General features: G+C 44.4%; 1 protein-coding gene across 2 annotated transcripts in view; it reads left to right on the forward strand.

Annotated features, from left to right (window-relative positions):
• Window positions 1-15,078: 15,078 nt before the first annotated feature.
• Window positions 15,079-17,360, forward strand: part of PLEKHF2 (pleckstrin homology and FYVE domain containing 2) — a 72,033-nt gene continuing 69,751 nt past the window's right edge. Inside the window, exon 1 of one of the 2 annotated variants that reach the window (XR_004382806.1) lies at window positions 15,079-15,326. Coding sequence is in view for 1 of the 2 variants with exons in the window: in XM_032858661.1 (XP_032714552.1) it covers window positions 15,314-15,326 (13 nt within the window). In the remaining variant the exon portion in view is untranslated. The remainder of the gene's footprint in view (window positions 15,327-17,360) is intronic. The other variant, XM_032858661.1, reaches the window with a different exon arrangement.

Raw genomic sequence — 17,360 nt, forward strand, 5'->3', positions numbered from 1 at the left:
TATTGGCCTGTAGTTCTCTTTTTTTGGTGGTATCTTTAGTTGGTTTTGGTATCAGGGTGATACTGGCCTCATAGAATGAACTGGAAGTTTTCCTTCCTTTTGTATGTTAGTGGGCTCCTTGAAGACCCCTAGCTGGGGATCTCCAGTGCCATTCTCTGATCCAGGCAACATGAATGATACCTTCTCCAGCTAACTTTCTATAAAAATTCCTCAACTCCTGCTTGAAGGTACAGCTCTCGGAGATGCTTTCCGATGGAGTCTCCCCTTCTGAGCAGGCAGAAATCTTGGGTGGGGTACTTTTAAGACCCTCAAGTCTGAGTACCTTCCAAGGTGACCTGACACCTGGCCAGGTAAACATCCCACCCCTGACCCCAACAAGTTCTAGATGTATATGCCACTTCCAAGAAACAATTTAATGGAGCCCCATTGAGTGGCCTGCATTCTTTCTGAAGAAAGAAATTCTTGACTGTCTCAGCAACAGAACAGGCTGGACGTGGCTGATGTACCAAGACCAGAAGTGGTAGGACCAGTTCGGATACTTCTTAGCAAGCTCTTCATGGATGGCCTAGCACCTCTCTTAAAAAATACATGTGTGGGAAGGAGAAAAAAAAAAAATACATGTGTGTTGGTAGAGGTGAAAGTGGTAAGGGTGGGAGATACTTATCATTCTCAGCCTTGGGGTTTAACCAATATCCCAGAGAGTTGGAAAAGCCTAGCCTGTCCTTATGGACAAAGAAAAAAGTGACCCAGAGCATAAATTCACACTAAAGTACAGACGTCACCTAATCCCGGAGGTGCTCACATTTTTTTTTCGGTAATTTTTTTTAAGATTTTATTTATTTATTTGAGACAGAGAGAGAGAGCGAGAGCATGGGAGCATGAGTGGGGGGAGGGACCGAGGGAGAGGGAGAAGCAGACTCCCTGCTGAGCGGGGAGCCCCACATGGGGCTCCATCCCAGGACCCTAAGATCATGACCTGAGCTAAAGGCAGATGCTTAACTGACTGAGCCACCCAGGTGCCCCAGTATTTATGTTTTAACAGAGGAGAGGACAATGATTGATTTGAAAGTATGCATTGTCAGTAATTTTTTTTTAAATGCCCCAAATCAAAGATAAATCTTTATGTTGTCTGATTGCTGTGGCTAGGATTTCCATACTATATTGAATGAAAGTGGTAAGAGCGGACATCCTTGTCTCCTTCCTGACCTTAAGGGAAAAGGTTTCACTTTTTCCCCACTGAGGATGCTGTTGGTTGTGGGGTTTTCATATATGGCTTTATTATGTTAATATGCCCCAAATCAAAGATGAATCTTCACAGGAAGTCTGTTATACACCTGGCACTGCCCACCTGAGTCCAGCACCAGGATTCTGCAAGGGGAGCTGGGCCTGAGGGGTCACCTGAGCCAGCACAAAGAGCTTCTAATGGCCAACTGGAAGACAGCTTGGGTAGTGGTGGGATGGCCCAGGGGCTTGGTTCCCATGCCCGCCTGGCAGGAAAGCAGCCACTATATTTGGAAGAGGTGCCAAGGGGACCCTGGATTCAGTGGAAGAGTGTGCCATAATCACCTTAGCCAGTGTGAACGCAGGCTTCCCACTTACACGTTATGTGACATTGCTGCTTAACCTCTGGGCGCCCATTTCTAGAAACTGATAAGACCTATTTATGATACAGAGTTCCTGACCTGATTAGATTAAATGAAGTGATGTTGGCAGAGCACCCAGCACCCAGTTGCACCCAAGAGGTGTTACCTGCCTTCTTTCCACCTCGAAGATCCCTCCTATCAGGGTCCTGGCATATCTCATATCTATGTATGGGTGAGTGTAGAAACTGGGAGTGGTATTTCCCATTTAGGCCCTGCATCACACAGATGCACACCCACAGGGGGCTAAGGACAGAGACATTGTTACTTTCTTCAGTGGTCCATCCTGGGTGTCACAAAATTCCTTTGGCATTGTCTTTCAGATGTGCCTGCTGGTTGGTATTCCTAAGGGCCAGGTTTTCAGTTTATAAAGATTCGGTGGTTTTGCAGTGAGTTCATCACCCCTCCATGCTCCACACAGACACACACATGTGCACCCTTTCCTGGAGGTAGCGGGAGGGAGGGGGAACCCCCCCCCATCCACCCCCAGGACACCTGCCGAAAGCAAGGCATCATGGAAATCTTTTCTGCTTACTCAGGGGAAACCATTTAAACTCAACTTCAGACTGGCTTTTCCTTGCCTTATTAACATGAGGTGCCAGACTAAGCGTTTGGTTGCTTTTCATTATGTCCCACAGCGATGCCAGGAGTCTGGCAGCTCCTTGTACCTAATTTGCAGAGGGAACTGGGTACCAAGATGCGCTACTCTGAGGTTCAGGTGTGTGCACAGGATCTCAGCCCAGGTCTAGGGGGCTTCTGTTCTCCCCTCGGCTGGGAGCAGCTCCACCTGTAAGTCACCCAACCCAGAACAAGTTTATACAAAACTTTCAGCTTGGGATGCTTTTACCCTCCCTAACATAACTGACAGCTTTGCCTTGCCCCCACCCCAAGCACCCCCAAAAGAGCAGGAGGAAAGTCTGCCACACTTAGCTGCTCCCTGCCCTCCGACTCTGGTAGGTGGGTCATTGCTTTACCTACCCTGCAGCGACCTGGTCACATGGTGAGGCATGGGCTCTGCTGTCCCTGTCCCTGCCCAGGGGATGTAGCTGACACAGCACCCAGAGGACATCTGAAGCTGTGGCCCAGGGCAGCTGCCTGCTCTTTCACTTGATCGTTCTGAAGACCCCAGAAAGCAACCTCTACCATGGGGCGGGTGGGAGGGCTCCTCATCCAGGGGACCTACAATAAAGTGCTGACTCATGGACAGGTGTGAGCAGAGTTAAGGAGGTGCTGGAGAGTGTGGCTTGGCTTTGCGAGCCTGGAGGTGCTAATCCTGGCTTCTCCCCTGACCTGCTTGTGACCATGACCTTCCTCCGCACTGACAGGCTTCCTAGGGAAGGGGGGGCTGTCGGTGACAGATACTACATTAAGCTCCTGAAAGAGATCAAATGCCTTTCTTTTGGAGTTCCCAGATTAAAAGGAGGTCTGCAAAAGAAAGAAATAGAAAGGAAGACGAAAGAAAGAAAGAAAGAAAGAAAGAAAGAAAGAAAGAAAAGAAAGAAAGAGGAAGAAAGAAAAGAAAAGAAAAGAAAAGGAAAGAAAAGAAAAGGGAAAAGAAAAGAAAAGAAAGGCCCCCAACAGCTCGTGTTTGAACTGCACTTAACCTTTTTCAGGGCATTTCCTCATGCCCAAGCCAGAAACCTGGTTAATCTATATTCCTCTGCCTGCATGAACCCTCCGTACCAGCCCAGCTAGCCTTTGCTGGTTGAATCCATTCATGGGAATTAATGAGATCCTCATAGTGACCCAGGAGGTGGCCAAGGTTATTACAAAATCATGCTTACAGATGGTAAGAAGGAGAAGGAACCGACATCTGTTAGGGGTCAGGGTGCCAAATTTAGCAAATCAAAGCATAGGATTCCCAGTTAAATTTGAATTTCAGATAAACGGCCAATAATTTTTTTTAGTGTTAAGTATGCCCTATGAATATTTGGGATGTACTTATACTAAAAAATTCTTTGTCGTTTGTCTGAAATTCAAAAGTAACTGCATATCCTGTATTTTATCAGGTGACCCTAGTTGGAGGCTTATTGTATGCCCGAGGTCATCTCTCCGTTCTCTCGTTCCGGCCTCATACAACCCCCAGAGGGAGCCACGATTAAGTTACATTGACCTTAAGGTAAACCGAGAAAAAAGATACTTCGGGAAGTAGCCTGATTGGCTTCGTGTAACATAGCTCGGAAGAAGGGGGTGGAGACTAGAGCCTCGAGCCCCTGACTTCCCACCCTACTTTTTAGTGGGCTGGAGCTTACAGGGTACACATACTTTATGCCATTATCTCATTTAACACAAACAAGCACCTTGTCACGTGAGTATCATTATCCACATTTCAGATGAGGATCAGAGAGTGAGGGGCCCAGGATCACACCCGGGCCAGAACTCAAACCCAGATCTGCCCCTCCCACCTGCCAGCGCATTCCACTGCGGCAAGCGGCCCCTCCTCTAGGGGAAGGTCCCATGTAGAACACGCAATGCCAGTTCCAGCCAGCTCTTCCACACCCCTTCATGCAAACAAAGGGATCTGTGTCAGAACACAGCCTCGCTTCCCCTTGGGGTAAATCTGTCCTGGGATAAAAACTTCAAAACAAAGTCCCAGCCCCATAATGTCTCTGGTTGATAAATTCTCTCAGGGAATGCCCCTGTGATCCCCACAATTTCTGGCTGCTTCCTTACATAAATCAAAATTAGGGAATGCCTGTCCTAGTGTTGTGCCCCGCCCCCTTTCCGCTGAGTTCACGTCCCAGCTCCTTGCCCTTTGGCCTGGTTTGATTAATGAGCAAAGCAATATGGCTGAGAGACCCACCAGATGCCTAGAAATGAGAAACAAACGTGTCAATCTTCCCCAAATTAATTTATGGCTTCGTTACTTCCATTCAAAATTCTAATAGGACTTTTTGGTGAGGCCTGAGTAATTGGGAAAAATAAACAGGCCAGAGAAAACCAATACATTTGCAGTGGAAAAAAAAAAGTAATAATTGGGGACTGGTGTTTAAGACCTATTAAATTAAAAAAGCAAATATATGCAAATTATGGGCAAACACATTAACAGAGCAAAATTAAGAATCCAGAAAGGTACCTTCTACAAAGAACCTGACATGTGATAAAAGACGCACCTCAAATAAAAGGTGAGGGGATGGATTACTGAACAAGAAACTGCGAGGAGCAATACAATGGAGAAAAGATAGTCTTTTCAGCAAATGGTGTTGGAGCAATGGGACATCCATATACGAAAATCGTAGTAATAATCTGGACCCACAGATCTTACTCTCATCACAACAAGATGGATCATAGACCCAATGTCAAACGCAGAACTATAAAATTCTTAGAAGATAATATAGGAAAACATCAAGGTGACCTTGGATACGGCGATGCCTTTTTAGGTAGGACATCTAAGAGCTGACTGATAAACTCGACCTCACTAAAACTAAAAACTGCTCTGTGAAAGGCACTGTCAAAAGAATGAAAACACAAGCCACAGGGCAAAAGAAAATATTTGCCATAAGATTGTTATCCTGTCAATCTTTGTAATTGCCACCCATCTGGCAACAAAATACAAACTATCTTTATTGTTTTGATGGACATTCTTTTAATGAAGAGTGAGAATTAACATATTTTCATATATTTATTTCTCATTTGCTTTTTATCTTTTGGAAACAGCTGTTTATATCCTTTGCTCACTTTTTAAAGGACTTGCCTTTTTAAAATTAATTTCCAAATGTCCTGTGCATATTAGAGATATTAACTCAGTGTCATATATGTTGCAAACATATTTCCTAGTTTGTTATTTGTGTTTTAATGTTATCACTCTTTTTTTTTAAGATATTATTTATTTATTTGACAGAGAGAGAGAGAAATCACAAGCAGGCAGAGAGGCAGGCAGAGAGAGAGGGGGAAATAGGCTCCCCGCCGAGCAGGAGGCACCATGCGGGGCTCTATTCCAGGACCCCGAGACCATGACCAAAGCTGAAGACAGCAGCTTAACCCACTGAGCCGCCCAGATGCCCCTCAACGTTATTACTCTCAATATGCCAGGTGGTTTCTTTTTTTAACTGCACGTTTTTAAATCTATGAAACACTCCATTATAGCTTCCTTTTGGCATCATACCTTCTGCACTTCAAGACAATTAAAATATTTACCCATATTTATTGTTTCATGGTTCACTTCTAATATTTGAATTTATTTCTTACAATTTATTGGTATAAAAATGAGACTAGGATCAAGCCTTATGGTTTTCCTGTTAGAGAGTTGTCTCAGAGATTTGAAATGCCATTTTTATCACACACAGATGCTCAATTCTGATACATATTTATATATACACACTGTGTTAGTTCGCTGGGGTACCATAACAAAGAACCACAGACCAGATGGCTTAAGCAACAGAAACTTGCTTTCACACCATTTTGAAGCTGGAAGTCCAAGGTTAAGTTATCATTAGGGTTGATTTCTTCTAAGGCCTCTGTCCTTGGCTTGTACATGGCTGTTTTCTGCCTGTGTCTTCACCTGATCTTACCACTGTGCATGTCGGTGCCCTATCCTCCTCTTCTTACTCGGACACCAATCATAGTGGATTAAAGTCCTATCTAATTACTTCATTTGACTTAAATACCTCTTTAAACACCCTGGTTCCAAATAAAGTCACATTCTGAGGTCCTGGGGGGTAGAACTTCAATATATGAATTTGGGGGGAATACTATTCAGCCCATAATCCACACACGTACACATTGGATTCACTTGGGTCTGCACTACCTTGTTTCATTATCTGTCTGTACCTGCAACAGCAATACACAGTTATTGGAACTTTGTACCACATTTTAATATTTAGCAGGGTAAAACCTATCTCCTTGGGACTTGCCTTTTTCAGAATTGTCCTGGCTATTTTCACATTGCTCACTCCCCCTGTGAGTTTCAGGATTCATTTGGAATCCTTTGGGGATTTTTACTGAGATTGAATAGGAATTATAGATTAGTTTGAGAACGTACTTCTTTTTAGTATTGGTCTTCCCATCTGTTATATGTTGAAATGTGTTTCCCCCAAAGACATGTTGAAATCCTCACCCCTGGTCCCTGTGAATATGACTTTATTTGGAAAAAGAGGGTCTTTGCAGATGGAGTCAAGTTAAGATGAGGTCATTAGGAGAGGCTGTAATCCAATATGACTGAAGTGTTTATGAGAAAAGGAGCAGGGACATAGGGACAGAAATACAAGGAAAGGGCTATGTGATGACAGAGGCAGAGACTAGAATGATGTGTCTACAAGCCAAGGAATGCCAGGGATTCTAGTAACACAGAAGCCAAGAGAAAGGTATCACACAGAGCCTTCTGAAGGAGTCTGCTGACACCCTGATGTCAGAATTCCAGCCCCCAGGGACACCTGGGTGGTTCAGTCAACTGACTGGGTTGGGCGTCTGCCTTCTGCTCAGGTCATGATCCCAGAGTCCTGGGATGGAGCCCATCAGTGAGAAGACTGCTTCTCCCACTTCCTCCCTCTCATGCTCTCTCTTGCTATTTCTGTCACTATCTCAATCTCCCTCTCTCTCTCGCAAATAAATAAAATCCTAAAAAAAAAAAAAAAAAAAAAAGAATTCCAGCCCCCAGAACTGTGAGAGCAAATCGGTTGGCTGCTCAGTGTACCGTCATTCATTATGGCAACCCTAGGAAACCCCCAGGAGAGTTTCACAAAGATGCTGTTCTATTTTCTTCTGTATTTATTTCCGTTACATATGTCCCTAGGTGTTTTATTTTTCTGATGTTAATAATGAGTGGAATTGCTTTTCCATTATATTTTCTAAAGGATTATTGCTGATATATAAGAAATTATAAATTTTACATATATGTATGTATGTATGTATGTATGTATTTGTACTTACACACTGTATTGAACTCCATTACTTCCAAGGAAATATTTTAGATTCTCTCAGTAGGCAATCACATCATCTGCAAATAGAGATGATTTTAGCTCATTCCCTCCTAGAGTTAGACATCTTGTTTAATAGCCCTGCTCATCATACTGACAAGTGCTTTTTAAAAGGTGATAATAGTGACACTTGCCTTTCTCTGACATTAACAGGACTATGTCTAATTAAGCACAATTCTGTTAGTTTGAGACTTTAAAAAAAAATCACATTTAAAATTTATATGGATTTCAGTGTCAAAATGGTCATAAGAAGTGCTCATATATGATTGAGTTTGTTAATAGATCTCCTAATATTTTGTTATCTCTGCATTTCTAGTAGAACTTCACCCAGTCATAGTACATGTTTTAAATTATTTTGCTGGAGTCCATTCCTACTATTTTATTTGTTTTTTTTCATCAATATTTATAAATAAGTTTGAGATGTGGGGTATGTGTGCACACTCTGTGTGCCATCATTTCTGTCTTATACAATTACAGTTTGTGCTATGTTTTTGTCTGGGGAAATGCATAAGGACTAATGCATATTCAGTGTTTGCCTTTATATGCAGAGCAAAAAAACAAAGGACATAAAAAATGGTAACTTTGGTTATCTAAATGCTGGAATTACAGGCTTTTTTCCCCCCTGCTTTTCCATGCTAATTGAGTATTATTCCTGTAACAAATGTTCTAAATACATGGGATTAAAAGAGATTGAATGGCATTATGCCAGCAGTTATCTCTAGAAAGGGGAATGAGATGTGATTTTTATCTTCTCTATCCTACTGTGAATCTCTCCAGCCATCAGCACCTCCCCTTACTGTCCATACCTCCACCCTGCTGACCAGAAAATACAAATATACATGTTTACATAATCACTTTTTTAAAGTTTTTTTGTTTTTTGTTTTTTTGTTTTTTCATTTATTTGAGAGAAAGAGAGTGTGTGTGACTGAGCATGAGCAGGGGGAGGAGCGAAGGGAGACAGAGAGCAAAAGCCTCAATTAGACTCCCTGCTGAGCGTTGAGCCCATCAGGGAGCTCAGTTCTATGATCCTGGGGTCATGAGCAGAACCCAAACCAAGAGTCAGCAGCCCAACCCAGGCGGCCCTACATAATTACTTTTTTTTTTAAATAATTACTTCTTTAACTGCTACAAACTTGGGGGTGCATGGGTGGCGCAGTCAGTTAAGGCTCCAACTCTTGGTTTCAGCTCAGATGGTAATCTCAGGGTCATGATCTCAGGGTTGTGAGTTGGAGCCCGGCAGGGAGCTCTTGGCTCAGGTTCTGTGCTTGGGCTCTGTGCTCAGCACAGAGTCTGCTTGAGAGTCTCTCTCTCTCTCTCTCTCTCTCTCTCTAAAATAAATAAATAAATATTTAAATGCTACAAAGTCAGGATTTCTCAAATTACAATAAGCCAGCATGAACAGATCTAAACTATTGTCAGGATAAGATGAACAGGAGATTGTCTGGCTATGGAGCAGGGGGGAGGCTGGAGAGGGCTATCAGCTCAGAACCTCACATTTTGGAAACTGGAGCCACGTGTAAGTTATGCCTCTTTGTACATGAACCAGACGATTTGTCTAGGGATCTCAACAGAATTTGGATGCCCTGCTTCCTTTAGAAAGTTAGCATCTTAGTTTCAGTGGGACAAGAGGGATTTTACACAACTTGCAGCCTTATACAAGGCACCTGTAGCCTTGCCCAATGAACCAGTACACGGAGGCATCTTCTTCCAAAGATTCCCAAGTACTGCACCTATTTTGACTAACTTTCTTGAGCTCCTAAAAAAAATTTTCGGGAGTTCTGAGTCTTAAAAAGTAAAGCTACATGGTCCCTTTATCTGGATGATCAGTATTCATCATCTGGGAAGGTGAAAGTTCAGATTTTCTAAAGGAGGGTCACCATATAATTTCAAATTGGCCAGACTAAAGAAGATATTGTCAAAAATTACTTGCTCTGTGAGGTCAAGTCTTACATCCTCTGCATCTTCCAAGCATTAAAAGTCATTTGAATTCCATTGTGAAAAGTACTTACTTATTCAACAGTTTGCTTTATGCATGCGCTGCCCTGACACTCGCAGAGTATCGCCAGACTTGGGCACCAGCCAAGGCGAAAGAAAGAGATGAAGAGTTTTTCTTCCAAAGGAACTCCTAGGCTAGAGGAGACAGATTTTGAAAAAACAATTACATTGAGCTCAGGACCCACAGAAACATAAACATGGGGCGTGATCAGCGCACTGGGTTAGGAAACCTGCAGGCCACCGAGGCTGAAAAGATGCACCAAAGCAGCCAGGTCAAGAAGACCCCATAAGGAGACCGGGGGACAACCTCACCCCCTTGGCAGAACCCCAACCACTGTACTTCCTTGATCCTAAGGCACCATGGATTGTAAGATACACCATGGATTTCTCAGCTCTTGAGGAAAGGAAAATAGACTATTTAAATTCCAGGCTGGTCTAGGGTGAAACAAGTGAGGTACCTAGGACAGAAAGTAAGGAGGCCCTCACTTTCACTTGTGCCACACCCTGAAAGTGACCTCCTCCTTACCTTTCTTCCTGGGCATCTCACTCCCCTCATCCTAGTTCTGCAGAAATTACATATTTTTTTCAACTGTCAACAGCTTACATTCATCAAAATACCAATATGTCACTTTCTTCATTATATTATATTATATTATATTATATTATATTATATTATATTATGATTAATTCTAAGCCTGCTTTGTTTTGTTTTGTTTTGTTTTTAAGGATTTTATGTATTTATTTAAGAGAGAGAGAGCAACACAAGCAGGGGGAGCAACAGACAGAGAGAGAAAGAGATGCAGACTCCCCACTGAGCAGGGAGCCCGATGTGGGACTCAACCCTAGGACCCTGGAATCATGACCTAAACCGGAGGCAGACTTAACTGACTGAGCCACCCAGGTACCCCTAAGCCTGCTTTGTTTTCAACATCTAAAGAGCCTTGGAAATAATGTCTGGCCATCAGCAGCTTTGCAAAACTATGCAAAGGCATCCCTCTTTCCATAATCAGGACTTCTGACCTTTGACTTCTATAATACCTTTAAAATTAACCTATATGGTTAATTTTAAAGGTCTGGGGAAGAACCTTAGAATTGCTTGCATTTCTAGGTCCCGTTGAAGTTTCTGCTCTCCTTCATGGGAATTCAAATTATGGAAATTAGATGGCTTCTCCCAAGAGTCAAACCAGAAGTATTTAACAAACTGTCCATTCCTCTCACTTCTCTGAATTTTGAAAATTCTGGGATCGATTCTGAGGGATTTGGCCATTTCCTCTGCATCAGTTCCATGGCCTGGTATGTGGGAGCCATCTTCTGAACTTCAGCTTCAATGCCCTGTCATTGTACTGTCTTTCTAAAGACACGAACTAATGATTAAGAATCTACAGTTAAAATTCAGTCACATGAGGTGCCATCTAAGCAAATAACTTGGTGAAGTGCACATCTGATAAGCAGATGTGTCAGGCCAAGTTCACATATGTACAGATGCCAAGACACTCATGACAGAGCTTGTCCTCAGCCTGGCTGGCAAGTTTCTCTTGACAGGTTTAAAAGACAGCCCAGGGGTTGGCAGAACTAAGGCTGAATTCCTGTTTCTGTATGGCCCAGGAGCCCAAAATGGTTTTTATATTAATAAAGGGTTAAAAAAATTAAAAGAATCATTCTTCATGATAAGTGAAAATTACATGAAATTTGAATTTCAGCATCTATAAAAACGAGTTTTATTGGAACACACTCACACACAAAAGATACAGCCCAATTTTAGAAATAGTTAATGTGAAAAGCTGTAACAACTTTGAATCTTTGAATAGAACTGATAAGGGAATTGAAGGTCTCCATTCTCTCTCCAGATGTTTGGACAAGAAAGGATGTGGAGAGATGGGGCCGTAGCTGGAGAGGGACAGGAATTAGGGAGGATTTTATTTGCCGGTGCTCTTTTTTTTTTTTTTTTTAAGTTGGCTTCGCGCCCAGTGTGGGGCTTGAACTCCAAACCCTGGGATCAAAAGTCATGTGCTCTATCAACTGAGCCAGCCAAGAGTCACACGCTCTACTGACTGAGCCAGTCAGGTGCCCCTTGCTCATGCTTTTCTTAATTTTTTAAGATGTGAGGTCCCTGCCGGCATTTATATGAGAATCAGGAGAGACAGGAAGAGAGAGAGAGGCAGAGGGAGAGGCAGAGAGGGGAAGAGAGGAACAAAGGAGAGAGAGAGAGAGAGGAAGAGAAGCAGAGGGACAGAGATAATTAGAAATAGATTGGCTAACGATACAGGATAGAATTGGGTACCTGACAGAACTAGCTTGCCTTTCAAGCTTCCCATAACAAGCTTTTAGAAACTACTGATTTCACATTTTTTAAAAGATTTTATTTATTTATTTGTGTGTGTGAGAGAGAGAGAGAGAGCATGAGACGGGAGAAGGTCACAGGGAGAAGCAGACTTCCCACGGAGCTGAGGGACCAAAATGGGACTTGATCCCGGGACTCCAGGATCATGACCTGAGCCAAAGGCAGTGGCTTAACCAGCTGAGCCACCCAGGTGCCCCACATTTTTTCTGGTATCTCACAAAATTCTTCATGAAAAACAAGTGGGATATCCATTGAAAGTCTTGCTCCTTCAGAAAGTAAGAGTTTTAGCCTGAATGAGCCAGTAAAAAAATGTTTCCAAACAACCATCTTGTATGGCTGTCCATCTCCAGTTTTCCAAGTGCTTTTGAAAATATTGCTTCATTTGATCCAAAGAACCACCTACAATGGAGGTGGGAAGGACCTCCATGGCCAGGACTTGAATTTTGGGATTTGGGGAGGGACTTCTCCGTGCCCACGACATGCCCACTCTGTGCTTCAAGGGCTTTGTATCATCAAATCCTCGCAACAACTGTCCAGGATTAGGGACACTTATTATCCCCAGTTTCCAGCCAAGGGAACTCATGACTTAAGGAAGTTAAGTAAATGCAAATTTGCACAAATTCCTATGTCCTGTTTATACAGATGAAGGAACTGAGCCCTTGACAAAGTCAAGTTACTCATGCAAGTTCACATGTTCATACCAGGTTGGACCAAGTCTTAACCCCAAGAGGGTCTGACTCCAAAGCCCATAACTACCAGATTGTCCACCTTCCCTAGGTCAGAGGGAAGTTAACACAAGGACAGAGAGCCTAAGGTCAACAGTCAGCATGCGGGTCAGGAGCCTGGCTACTCTAAGTCAAATCTTTGTTTATATACCATGCCATGTCCCTGTTAAAACCCACACTACCAATTCTGAGATTTTTAGATAGAATTTTCAAACTTTTTCCTGTGAAAATTTCTCTTGGGAGAGTCAGATGAGATCAAATATTCTTCCACTGCTGAAATGGAATGATTCTAAGAAAAGGTATAGGAATTCAGAATTTTAATACCAGAGGGCATCCCCCTCATGTAATAAAAGAAAAACAGCCTGAGTGAGACTCCATGACTTCCTCCGTGTTATGAATATACTTAGGAATGTCCTCAAGAGGCCAAAGAAGCAAAGGGAAATGCCAGGGACACTGGCATGTACCCGATGTATCCAGGGGCACAGCACGGGTGACAGCTATGGCCAGCAGGCCCCTGGCGTGATTCCAAAATGAGGCTGCAGCGGGCTGGCAACCTTCACACAGAGGCTGATGCTTTGCTTGCCATCTTCTGCAGCTGGCGGGTGCCAGGTGGTGACCTAAGTCACATGGAGGAGGCTCCAGTGCCCCCACAACAGAGGCCTTCTGCCAAGTGGATGTGCCCATAAACGCCTCCACCTACCACTTGCAAGGAACCTTGAGCAGAACACTCTGGAACGACTCCCAAAGCTGCAGTGGACATTTCTTCCTCGGCCTTCCAACAGATGATAGGGGGCAGTGGAACCAACACGAAACACACTAAGTCAAGATCAAAGAGAGGAAGCGATTCCACAGGATGTCATGATAACTGCAATTCAAAACTATACAAGTCTCTGCTCCCAGGATGGCTGATGCCCCAGCGTACAGCTGTGCCCGCTTTGCAAAGCGGAAGGTTGGCTCAAGCTGCTGAGAGAGTACACACACCTTGACAAGAGATGTGACCAGGGGCCAGGGATGTGACTTCACCGCTCGAGTGGGGCATGAGCGTATAGAGCTGAAGTGTTTTTATCTGTCCCTTTTTCTTTCCAGGAAGGGCGGGCTAAGCGGGCCCACAGAGGGATCACCAGGCAGCCACAGCAGGGGAAGAAATAACAGCAGGATGAAAGACTTTCAGCCTAGTCTTCCTGGTTTTTCTTCTTCTCCTCTGAGTACTGAGTAGCTCAGTATATTTCCTCCAGCAACAAGCCTGAGATTTCACTGGGTAAATAAAAGGGGACTAAGACACTGCAGAAAACATCTCGAGCTTCTAGAAAAACAATAAGCAGCTCGAATCCTTTTCAGGCAATAAACCTATGGAAGAGGAACACCCACCCATAGTCCCCCAACCCCTGGGAGGGAGGGACCAAGTGCTGGGGTGGGGCTTGGCCAGTTTAAGGCCCAAAGCAAATCCATTCTGTAATCCTGGGTCCACGTTGGCTTTACCAGGGGAGCTGTGAATAAACCTATGTCGGGGCTTACAAAACAGCTAAATTACAATTTAGCCGTACAATTTAAATCAGGGAGAAGGCCCAGGCACTGGTTATTTTTACAGAAACTCCTCCCCATCCCCATCCCAGACGTGCAGCCAGGGTTGAGACCCAGTGACCTGAAAGCCAGGAAAGCCCTTTCATGTTCAGACACAAAGCATGTCCCAGCATCCCTGAGCGACGGACCCCGGCCTCTAATACAGTGCTCCGGGTTACGGCTCCTCCGACATTGCTTTCCCCTCCCCCCACCCTCCAAGGCTGCTTGGTAGCGGCCATTCGGCCTTATGGAGGACACCTGTTGCTTTTGGAAACAAAACCCTCCATGTTTCTTTGGGGGCAGTCCAGGACGGCTCCTCAAGGTCCCCACTCCTGCCTAAGGGAGGGGCACACCTAAACAACCAACCTAGTCTTCTGTCTCTGAAATCTGGCTCTTGGTGGGCTAACTTAGGACCAGAAAATGATGGGAACTGAGTTATGCACATGGGGACCCAGAAAGGCCCGAGAGACCTGTTGCTGCCCCCGCCACTAAGACCCGGATGTTTCTTCAAGTCCGGTCTTCAAGTCGGTCGGTTGCCCCAGGAGCCAACACATCCCTTTGTGCTTTCATGAGCTGGGTCTGGTTTCTATGGCCTGCAATCAAAGAACCCTAATGAATGGTGTCACCGGTCAGAGGAGGTCAGGTTATGCTCTGGTAATGCTACATGCAGTCGCAGCCCACTGGAACCCTGCTCTGTGTCCTACCCTCCCTGCGCCCTCGGAGGATGGGGCAGTCATCCCTGCAGTAGTGCCAGTCACTCTTTTTTTTTTTTTTTTTTTTTTTAGTGCCAGTCACTCTTATCCGAGAGGAAGAAAGCACCTCATAGGGCCTCACACTGTCCACGAAATGCCCTGGCCTGGGCAGCCCTTGCCAGTACTCACTGGCCGGAACCAACCAGAAGTCCCATGACCCCACCCAACCGTGCAGTGCCGGCCTGCAGCGCGGTGGTTGGCCAACAGCGCAGATAGCCCTCAGCGACATTAATCCAATCATTCAGATGGACTGGAGCGATCTGGCATCCTGTGGTCTGAGGACGTTTTTGAGGGCTAGTTTGGCAAACTGACCGCTATTCAAAACAGTGTTCCTGTAAGAAAATACGTGCCAAGTTCCAAGCAGCTGACTTATATAATAAGTGGAATGCAATCTGTTGGTAAGTTGGGTTTCCTATACTTAAAAGTTTATTTTAGAAACATAGCCCCAGAATTTGACAGGCTGGATTGAATTATTCAACTCCAGCCATGACAAACAGGGCCGGCTAGGTAATTTGTGGGTCCCAGGCATGGGGATCCTTGTTCAAAAAGCAAGAGAAAAGTGCTGCTAAAGGTACTGAAATATAAAGGTATTTTCTTCCTTCCATGATGTTTTTTAAATTTGGTATTTAATATTTTCCTCAGTAAAGAAAAAATAAACTTCTAAAGTATTACCATGATTTACACTGTTCATCTTTATAGTGTGCAATGCCAGTTTTAAATGCAAATATGAGCATTTTACCAAATTTCTATTTTCGAGTTGGTACTTGCATGTGCATCTCATTCTTAACATAACAGTGGAAATGTTGTACAAAACTAACTCTGCTAATATTATTTCACTTAATACAAAATGGAATGCCAGCCTTCTACCTTCAGCTTACTGACAAGCAAGGAAAGACTGAAAGGAAAGGAACTAGGGACTGTTCTCTCTCTCCTTCCTTCTACATCTGGTTTCCCAGGCAGGTGGTCGGCTCATCCAGGAAAGGAACAGGAATAACATAGGATATGGTAGAGTTCTTTGTTCGTTCATGTCTCTTGCCTTCTATCTGTGTTGAAAACAAGTTCTTTTTTTTTTTTTAAATAAGATTTTATTTATTTATTGGACCGAGAAACAGAGCACAGCAGGGACAGCGGCGGGGGGCGGGGGGAGGCAGAGGGAGAGGAAGAGGGAAAAGCAGGCTCCATCCTGACCAGGGAGTCTGACACAGGGCTGGATCCCAGGACTGGGATCATGACCTGAGCAGAAGGCAGACCCTTAACCAACTGAGCCATCCAGGTAGGTGCCCCATCGAAGCAAGTTCTGATTTGAACAAAAATGTGTGGTCTCCCAGGCTGCTAGAGCCCCTGCTCACCCAAGCAGAGACAACACACCTATCTTGCACCTGTTGAGCTCCTGTGCATCATGGGTCCACCAGAACTCAGTGTTCCTAGGGCATCTCGAGCACTTTATGTAAATGGGGTGGTGAGGAAGGGCATTGGGCACTCAGTGCATACGTCTGTCTCTCACAAGCATCCTCCACTGTCCCACCGGACTTCACTTCTGAAGCCGAAGTTCAAAGAAAAAAATTCTTAGGCATTTTGACAGAGTGACAGCAGAGCATTAAATCAAACACAGCAGCACCCTTCTGAGCCCAGGTCTAGGCAATTGCAGAGGGCACAGCCAGGAAGCTGACCGTGATGACAACCGTATCCTCTTCCCCTAACTTTGCCACTCTCCTCTCCTGTGTAGCAACTCTGAGTAACACTACACTAAGAGACAGGAAGTGAGCTCGAGCGATAGGGCCTGCCATTGTGTGTGCACTCCACAGATATTGATCGAGCCCCTACTATTTGCCAGGCACCGTTGCAAGTGCTGGAGATAAAACAATACACAAAACCAAAAGCCCTGGTCTCATAAAGCTGACCTCCTGGCAGAAGAGACAACAAGCAAAATGTGTACACAAAATAAGTAGCCTGGTAGGTGGTAGTAGGTGCTAAGGAAGATAAAGTAATCCAGGGGAGCGGTAGGAAAGAATGGATTGAATGGTGTTCAGTTAGCCTTTACAGCCATTTACTGCAATGGTTAAAGGTAGAGAAATGGTCATAGGAGAAGCTGATGGGGAAAATGGCGGGTACTGATCATTGGAATATAGGAAGCTTCCCCAAAGAGGGGACAGAAGTTGTGTTCATGCTGGACACACCATACCCCCCATGCACACACACACACACACACACACACACACACAACACAGGGTTCCTGAGCAAGGGGGCTTCCTGTCTCTTCCAGCCAAGATGGTCTATTGTGTGTCAACACGAAATGAGGTTCATTAAAAGAGTTTCCCTGAATGTAAAAGCAGAACAAATTATGAACTCTTGTAGCCCCTGGAAAGTTCAGTAACACACATTTAAACCAGCTTTTCAGTTGAACCTTTCGCAACCATGGTTAGATGAACCTG

This window comes from Lontra canadensis, unplaced genomic scaffold (assembly GCF_010015895.1).
Source record: "Lontra canadensis isolate GAN:19392208 unplaced genomic scaffold, GSC_riverotter_1.0 scaffold15, whole genome shotgun sequence".
NCBI classification, from domain to species: domain Eukaryota; kingdom Metazoa; phylum Chordata; class Mammalia; order Carnivora; family Mustelidae; genus Lontra; species Lontra canadensis.